Source organism: Halyomorpha halys, unplaced genomic scaffold (assembly GCF_000696795.3).
Source record: "Halyomorpha halys isolate HHAL.00 unplaced genomic scaffold, Hhal_1.1 Scaffold722.1, whole genome shotgun sequence".
NCBI lineage: Eukaryota > Metazoa > Arthropoda > Insecta > Hemiptera > Pentatomidae > Halyomorpha > Halyomorpha halys.
This window is the reverse complement of record NW_027110068.1, coordinates 83940-93909: the sequence shown is the minus strand read 5'-3', so window position 1 is coordinate 93909 and position 9970 is coordinate 83940. Positions and strand designations below refer to the sequence as shown.

General features: G+C 29.1%; 1 protein-coding gene across 2 annotated transcripts in view; it reads right to left on the bottom strand.

The window, feature by feature from the left end:
• Positions 1-9970, bottom strand: part of LOC106685655 (dual specificity testis-specific protein kinase 1) — a gene marked incomplete at its 5' end in the record, with an annotated part of 48995 nt that overhangs the window by 14840 nt on the left and 24185 nt on the right. Inside the window, 5 exon segments of one of the 2 annotated variants that reach the window (XR_010843649.1) lie at positions 2016-2189; positions 2888-2992; positions 3844-3982; positions 5543-5761; positions 7130-7248. Coding sequence is in view for 1 of the 2 variants with exons in the window: in XM_067048165.1 (XP_066904266.1) it covers positions 2016-2194; positions 2888-2992; positions 3844-3982; positions 5543-5761; positions 7130-7248 (761 nt within the window). 2 annotated transcript variants of the gene reach the window in all.

The window sequence follows — 9970 nt, the reverse complement described above, 5'->3', positions numbered from 1 at the left end:
ATATAGAGAGAGAGAGAGAGAGAGAGAGAAGAATAATCAATGGATGGAGAAAATAACACCAATATATAAAACTTATTTTTATTGAGTTTCAATGACCTAAATCCCAAACCATCAGGAATGACTGTGTATGGAGGTATGGAGGTTCCACAAGTAGTTCATGACTCCACTACTGGTTGTGGAACTTCCATACAGAGTCAACTCTAATGAAGACCTAAAATTTGGACCAAAATATTAGAACTCAATATTAATGATCACAACATTGACCGTATTTCCCTTTGCCCCGAAAAACCTCTCTTTATAAAAAATATTTATTGAACATTATGTGTCATCTCATTCAACGGATTCTTTAATTATTTACAATATGTCTTCTCCGCAACACTGATTTCAACATCATGAGTAAAACACTGAGAGTCTCTGAATAGTATGAATAAACAATTTTCCAAATTATCACAATAATATAAAACTTACAAGTTAAACATGTTCAACTCGCAACCCTGATTCTATTAAAATTCAATAGAACATCTTAGTTATGAACTTAATAGAAATGTGAAAAGAAGAATAAACTCTCTTAATAATTTAAAAGAGCTAAGAACAGATTATGAAAACAGACCATATGGAAAAGAAATGACACAAGACATTGTTGCGACCTTTATTAGAAGGCTTCAGTAACTATTGAACAAAGAGGATTAAGTAACTAAAATTAAAAGTTTTTATTTCTTTAAATGTGGATTTTTTTGCTTTTAAATTATAAAGTTGTACATACTTATTCGTCCCTCCCCTTCTACTCAGATTTTATCCTCATATCAAAATTTTTTTTTAAAAAACTACTAAAATTCCACAGAAAAACTAACTATATAAAAAAAGTCCATACACTTTTGTAAAACTGTTTTTAATTATTGTTATTCCTCAAAATATCTTCCATTCCATTCTTCAGCAACATTCAAACCGTAAAGGCAATGCTAAGGAGTCCATCTAGAACAATGATACAATATCCTGGTTCTGTGAATTTTTTAGAGCTTGGTAATTGAAAAAAAACTGCTGTTGTCATAAAGTAAGTTGTTAGAGCTATAATAATCAGAGACCAGATAAAGAGAGAGGACCAGGATGTGATAAGCTTCTAATTTTCTGATCATATTGTCAGGTTTCTTCCAATTTTTTTATATCTTTAATCTGGTTAGTCCAATCTCTTTTTTAAAATCTGTATACTCTATCAAATAAAGCTCCAAATAAATAGTATTCTTGAAAGCAACCTTATGAGAAAAATATTCATCTAATTTATAAAGCTTACCTTCCCCCCCCCCACACTGGAAAATTATGGTATATTAAGTATAAGTAGTAATTTTTATTTAAGAAACGAAAACCATCATTTAAAGGAATTCTGTATAAGATTCACAGAGTTCAAAAGTTCATAAAGCCTTTATGCGGAATTCTCTGAATTGTGAAATTTTTCAGGAAACATTTCTGGTCCATAATATAGGTACAATAGAGCATGATATAAATAATATTAATAATTTTTCTTCTTATAAAATAAGAGGCAATAAACAACAAAGAGTATTACTTAAGATGCTAGAGTACCTTAAAAGTTAAATGAGCTTTAGTGACAATATGAGTATTGTTCGTCACAAAAATCAATTAACGCAAAACTTATTATGATAAATAATGATTCTGATACATAAAAGGAAATTCATTTTTGCATTCCTTAGGTTGTAAAATTTCCTAACTTCTCTCCGACTATTCCAGGTTTGAAAAATTCCTCAACTTTTTCCAGTAGTAGATCTCCTTACAACAGTTACAAAAATGACCTCAATCAATTGGGACAGCCCTGTGTCTATACAAGAAATAACAACCAGCTAGATTTTTTTATTTTATTCTTTAAACATTATTTTTTAGACAGAGATATTCGAAGAATTTATATATATTCGAAGAAGATAACAGTCTATTTACTTCAATTTTTACCTAGAGATCATTAATCGATCAGTAATAGTTTCAAACTTTAAAATGAGTTTTTCTAATACCTGTTCACTGTGAAATGAAATATCTTCAGAAGACCCAGTATAAACTGAAGAAGCTCTATTTCCCCGCCACCTCCCACAACCACCACCTATCTTCTCTTCCCCTGCTGCGGAATCTAGAAGGAGTGAAGAAGCTGCTGAACTTGAAGAAAGTGTCACAGATGATGCCACTAACTCCTGACCTAAGGCAGACGTAATTATGTCAAGATACTAATAAATTAAAAATTTTTGTTAATTATTGGATTTATTGTGAAAAAAAATAAATATTTAAAGTTAATAATAATTAAATGTATTAATGAAAGTCAATACATTACTATTAACACCACTGATACAATAGCAAACTTTTATTGTAAAATATATCTTTATTTTATGACTACAGTTGTATATCCATTTTTATAATCAATCTTATTTTCTACCTAATTCAAAAAGTAAACCATGACCTTAGTTTTTAACTCTAATATATCATTCATTTTTGTAAATACCTTTTTCAAAAGGTCCACATATATTGAAAGTCCAAACCTTTCATTGATTTATTTTTCAGATGTGAAAAATAAATTAAGTTTAAAGTTTCTGTAGGAGGCATAGAATTGCTACCATGGCACAGGAGGTAAAAGGAAAACAAAGATACATTTATAACTATAACTTATAATAATTATAACTATGAGAAGATGATTGGGGAGAGAGGGAGGAGGTGTGGTCAATAAAGATTAGTGCCACTAATAAAGTAAGGTCTACTGATTTATGTTCTTTACTGAACATACCAACCCATCTTCTCCTCATATATTATCCTCGGTAAACAACTTATGCGTCAACATAATCATAACTATAATTAAGGAAACTAAACATAAAAAATAATTAGGAATCAGTAACATTACCAGGAATACAGAAGTCATCACCAACACTGGAAAAGAACCCACTTTCACATGAACCCCGCCGTCTAAGTACAGTAACATGATCTTCTAAGGAGGCAAGATTAGAACCTGAAAACAAAAAATTAATTTCAGAGAACAAAATAAAGAGAAGTTTATTTTATTAATTTTAAAAATTAAAATCTAATGAAAAAAAAAAAAAGTGAAACAAAAAATATCAAACAGGACTAAAACTGCTTCATTTTTTCAGTCATACACAAAAATAATTCAAAATATGAAAATTAAGTTTTACAATTAATAATATACCAAGGAAATAGTCTTTAAGATAATTGGTAATTGTTACTTATTGATTCATAATTATATATTCATCTAGATTTGTATTTATTTTTAAAGATTGTACATTATATATATATTAATATTTAACACATAATAAATATATTGGCAGGATACTTATCAGTTGTTAAAAATTCTAAGTACCAGAAATTAAACAATAATTTTCAGCTGAACCTTCAGGCTTTCCATGAGTGAGCTCTATGAGTAAAATTTAAATCCCGAAGAATTAATTTGTTGAAAATAATTTGACTAGTAAATGCAAACAAAACAAAGTACGAATATATGGTTTGAAAATTATTGAAAACCAAAGGTAATTCCTTGCTGACACAATTTAACAAGATAATTGTACATATGAATAATCTATAACATGAAGCTGACAATGCGTATGAAACAGGCATGTGTAATCCAAATTTAATGAGGGTAAAACTACGGGGCAGAGCTGGCACTACATGCACACATTTTATCATACATTTCTTTAAAGTTTATTCCTCAAATAAAAACCTAAAATATTTGTGATTTAATTAAATTTCAAAATAAGTATTACATAATGTGTAGTGGATAAACTTTCATTCATAGGCATACACTATAATTAAGTCAGTTTGCTATGAATTACAGGGTAGCAGTCTTACCGGATGAGCATGCCCTTAATCTGTATCCAGCAGTTGGAGGAGCAGACTGAGGTTTGTGGGCAGTAGCAGCAGCTCTCCTAGCGAAGGTGGGGGAGGAAGGCAAAGAAGGAGGCATCCCACCGTCAACACCTCGACCTTTCTGTGGAACCAATATAAACTCCATAAAATAATATGTATTTCATAAATGAATAAGAAAATAAAGATAAAGATCACAAATGTTCACAGAGGACCCAGGGCCCCCTAATTCTTGTTATTGAAAAATTAACACTAATAAAAAATAAACTATGTGATAACGTCATGAAAGATTGAGCGGCTTATTGCTATATTAAGCAATGTGGATAGAAGATGTAGTACTGAAAAAAATAGAATTTAAAGAAGTAATTTATGATTTTTCTGATTACAAAACTCAAGAAAAGTATCAGCAGAAAATGTTTCAATTTTTTTTTAATTTGTCACCTTTCAAATATTAAATAAATAATGATTTTATATATTATAAGTTGCTTAATTCCTTTAACACTCCAAGGTTGTTCAGAAAATAACTTGAAGGGTCCAACTATGATCTGAAGAGCCCTCATGTCCTAAATAAAGATGCCAGGGCCACAACTAGGTTAAAGATGACCCTGGATATAACTAGACAGATACTTCATAAGCAATTTAAAAAAAGTACTCATGGCTTTATCTGATATTTGGCCTCAACCAACAGCAATCTACTTTTATTTTTACCACGGTAGCTAAAATATGAACTAAATAATAAAACCGAATGATACTAGCATTGGATTTAAAAAAAAAAAATTGGAAAATATTTTCATTTAATTTTTTTAAAAAAATTAGTGAAAATATTTTGGTCAAGCTATTAAACGAAACTAAAATTTTAATTTCCATTTTTTTAAATTATTATCATCTGAGTGCAGTCAATATTTAAAAAAAACATCCACTTGGCACTAATTCCTATTTTAAAGAAATATAAGATTCAAGTATTATACACACTTCAAGATGGAAAAATAACTAATCTTAGATTTCAGAACTACTTTTATTTACTCCTTAATTAGTTAATTAATGCAACTTCAGTAAACAGCTATTTTCATAATAAAAAAAAAAATATCTCCTTAAATTAAGAATGCTGCTCTGCTATCATAATTTTTTTTTTACAAACAATACATTTTAAATAACTAATACTTAATAAAAAAATATGGAACTGTCAGTATAACTAAGAAAGATATTCCATCACCAAAATTCAAAACTTTTTCAAGAATGAGTTCACTTATAAGGAATATTGAGAGCAAATAATAGTTGAATACTAAAAATTTACATCACAAATAATACTTTTAAATTTCATCTAAAACAATGACTGATCTACATTGAAATAAAAAGATTAAAAGCATCCTGAATAAGGTTCTGATCATAAATTTGTATTTAAAATTCTGAAAAAGACATAAGAAAACAACTTTTTTTGTGCATAACAAGCTTTTCTGCAGTATGATTTTTTAAAAAAGGTCCTAGTTAATTGAGGAGAAGATGGTTGGGGGTTCGGTCAATGAAACACAAATAAGTATGACTAACTTATTTTAGTTAGTTATTACCTAGTTAATTGTCATAAAATCCCTACTTCTTTGTTACCATGGCACTGTTTAATTTCATTAATTAATCTACCAATGGAAATCATAAGTAAAACAAAATTCAAAACAACATAGTTACTAACCTGCCTAGGTGAATGGTAACAGCTACCCGCTAAGATGGCATCTAGGAGCCCATATGCTTGAACAGGCCTCCTAGTCGTTAGGAGCAGTCCTCCTTCCAACCAGGGCCCTGTGGATGTACCAGATCTCAAGCGTGAAGGTTTTACTACTGGTTCGGCTACTACTCTACCACAGGTGTCATCGGCATCTGATGATGAATCAACAGGCATTTTCTTTCCCGTCTAAAATCAAAAATACTAAATAAGTTACCAATAGATGAAGAAAGAATATTTATATAATAAAAGTTTATATACAAAATACATACATCTTTTGGTGTTACAGTAACTTAGATTAAAAAAATAAATAAAAAGAACTAGTCATTCTATATAATTTACTAATTTTCTTACAAACAGTCCTCAATTAAAAAGCAGGAAAAGAGGGTCGTCACAGTTTTTGTACATGAAGTTAGCCTAATAATCTAGAGATCAAAATCAGTTGCTAGGAAGGAAACAAAAAATTGCAAGAAGACCTCTTTATCCAAGGATTTATTTTTATAGAAGTATGACCTGCCAGTCCCGCCCTCCATGGTAGCCTTACTTATCTCACTTTTTAAACAGACACTTATAGTATGTTGGTCGATGCACGACATGTCACAATCTCACAATAGAAGATCATAACACAAAAAATATCAGAAGGCAATCCTTTCCGGCTGACCCATTCCACTAAAACCCCGATTTAGCGGCTGTCCTATATCACTTTTGAAACATTTACTTAAAATGGAAAGAGGAGACTTAACTTAGTTAAATCGAGCAACATTGAAAAAGTAGCTAAAATTTGAAAACAGAGTGAAAACTATATTACTCACTTATTATTATAGCTATCCTTTCATTTTCTTTATATTCCCATGTGTTTTATAAGAAAATTCAAATTTGTAAAATTTTAAGAATCAGATCGAGTTTAATGAAATACATTTTAGCACCAACATTGATTATGAAGAAGACCTGGCGCATGAAAATAATGTTCAACAGAACTGGTCTAAATAATGAATATAATATAAATAGTAAAACAAAATACCTATCTAAATAAAAGAAGAAAACAAATATGGAATCAACACCAAGCATCCACTCCAAGGGTATACAGACTGTTTGATAGAAAATGGGTTGCTTTATTTTATTTTTAGGATTCAGAGAGGCAGGTAAGTTCAGTATTAATACTCATACACTTCAGTATTCATACTCCCCTAACCATGCTTATAATTTTGAAGTTATTTTGCAACAAGAATATTCTTCAGACCACCACAAAGCAATTATCACTAATAGAAGCTTTGGAAAAAATTTTGGTAAACCGCGTAAATAACTGCTTGATTTTGAGCAAACTTAATTTTTCTTTGGACTGAGCTAATACTACACATTCCAAGATTGAGTAGTTGAATTCACACTATAATATCAGGATTTCAATGTGGATGCTGGTGTTATGCTACGCAACAAGTAAATTTTACAGCAAAATATTATTCAAATAAATTAAAAAGTAGTAATAAAAAAGGTGAATAATACTTAAAAATCATCCAAATAATATAATAATGAAGTTTTTATATTTTAATCAAAACAAACCTTAAGAGCAATATTTGTGAAGGGATTTTGTTGGGATGGTTTGTAGTGCACATCCTGCTCGGCCATCGCTTCTCCAAGAGCTCGTATCCTTTCATCAGATGTAGGTTTTAGTTGAGACACTATAAATGATTTCAATAATATAAAATTATATCTAAAAATATCAAACAAACTACAAAAAATAATTTAAAAACACAGCTCAATTGGAAAAAATATATTTAAAAATTTTAAAAGAAGTTAATCTGCAATTATAAAAAATAATTTTCTATGTGTTCGCAAAGAGCCTGATGACTCAAACTTTTCCTGTAAGTAAAGTAGTTCATTGAATAAAAAATTGTTACTTGAAAAAAAAAAAAAATAAAACCTTCAACTATTGAATTGCTAACATCTATTCCTGAAATTTAGTATTCTCAGTTATTATCCAAATTCATTGTTTGGTAAATTAGTAAAAATAATTCATACAAATGTTAGAAAATGATTAACTTAATGCTGGTCATAATTTAAAGGAAAAAAATCAATACTTCAATTTAGTTTTCACCTTTTTCAGAAATCGAAATTTCAGACGAACTGAACCCTCTAAAGTTTCAAAGATGTTCCAATAAAAAAAGAGATATAAAAAGTTAAATACATAATAAACATACACAGCCACACGTCAGTGAGGAATAATCAGAGAAATAAGCAGTGCTAATACAAATTGGCTGATATAAGCCAGAATGAAATGGAAGAGATATAGGATATAGGAAAATCTAAATGCCTCAAAATATTTTATTTAATAGATATACATTAGAATCTCTGTTAACCAGTAACACATTAACCATCCTTTGGTGTTTAAAAGTGAGAGAAAAAATATGACAAAGAAAAGGAAATGGATAGATGTTCTAATCATGAAAAAATTAAGATTTCTGCATTTAATAATTATGTAAATGAAAAACAAAAGAAAATAATGGAATTTTCCAAAAATTAATTTTTCAATCATTGTTTTTGTACATGCTTCATCTTTTTCTGTGATTTGACTAAAGTGGTTGACTAAAGGGTGTTCCACTATCCTTGAGAATTCAAGTAATACATCAGAGCTTTATGTGTTATGTTCCCTTCATTTTGCACAACAAATCAACAAGTTTTATCACACTTTTTTATCATTAGTAAGACTCTTACAATTGGTTTTAGTTGTAAACTGTTAAATTTGATGGTTCTAATGATTTGAAAAATTAATTTTATGCTCTAATAAGTAATGTATTTTTAATCATCTCTTACTTGAAGTATTATCTACAGAGTTAAAACTCTGTTGCACTCTAAAAAAAGTGCATTAATAAATTAATGCACTTTTTTGGCTCTTATGGTATCTCTTTATCACCTAATTTCACACCATGTGATGAGATTGTGCCACCTTTTTTTTTTTGTTATTTTGTGAACAATGAGTGACATAAAAAAATAAATAAATCATAATAACTGAATAATTGTAACTCTAAAACAATGACAGTCTGATTGAAATATATTTCATTCATCCACCCAAGCAACAGTCCAAACAACTTATTTATTTTTTTAGTTTATATTATTTGACATTTTAATCAGTCTTCAAATGAAAATATGAAAAATGTATTGATTTCGAAAAATCAATAAAAGCGAACCAAAGTGAACAAGTGTCTCTGTGAAACAGAAAAATTATATTAAAAATGGGTACAAACTTCAATATGCCGTATCTTTGCTAATACTGGTTCTATTTAATTTTTTTAAGATAATTTAATTACTATTCAAATTTCTCAATGGAAACAACATTTTTCAGAAAATGGTTAGCTCTAAGAGAAGTAGATCCACTGGAAACTGTACATTGAGAATTCAACGCAATTACATTAACTATCCTCACCTAACTGGTAAGGAAAGTAAAAAGCAGTACCTCTGCTGATACTGACCAGATTTTGACTTATTTTTGCTTTGTTTTAAAAGTGATTTCATTTACCTGTAAGATAAAGATACATATAGTTTACCATAAGATTTATACTTCTCGAGTTATGAGTAAATAAAATTTTCTCATCTTAATAATTTTTTTTCCAGCCTTTTCTCAGTATAATTTTTGAGTTTGGGCAAATAAAGTTTTCCTTTCTTCATCTTTTTTTTTCCTGTTTTTTTCTCAGGATTTATATTTATGTCTGAAAAGTTAAGGAGCTATAAGGAGAATACTTAAAGTATCATTAAAATTAGAGCCGCTTTGGCGCTACAGTCTAAAGAAAAAACAGGCATTTTGGCTATTGTGCAGCCAATATAGGGCATAGGTGAAAAATGTTGGGCTCTAATACAGATAGATCCATTCAAAAATACACCTAGGAAATTTGACCTAATAACAATACTTTCCTTACCTAAATAGTAAAGAAAATAAACTATTTATGTCTTTTTTATTTGCAATAAACTTATCATTCTAATAAAACTTTTTTTAAAAACATATCTGCCTGTTTTTCATAAAAAATAATATTAGCAAGAACTATGTATCGATTTTAATCAATCAACTATTTCTACACAAATAAATTATTTTACTAGAAGTTCTTTTCCGTAAGAGTAAAAGTAATGCCATTTGTATCAATGAAATGAATTTCCAAGGTTATATAGATTAACAACAGAGTTTCATTTTATTTAATTATTTTTTCTATTTCTATATATTTCTTTTGGCAAATAAAATGGGCGTATAAGGTTGTGGGACTTAGTAATCCAGATCTCTAAAATGTTAATAAACTTTAAACCAAGGGAACGTAAATAGGAAGATTACGTTAAGTCTGATTTGGTAGATTTGGGTTTGGAGGGGCGTTACTGGACAGATGAATGTAGACAAGGATTGGTAGTATCAGCCATTCG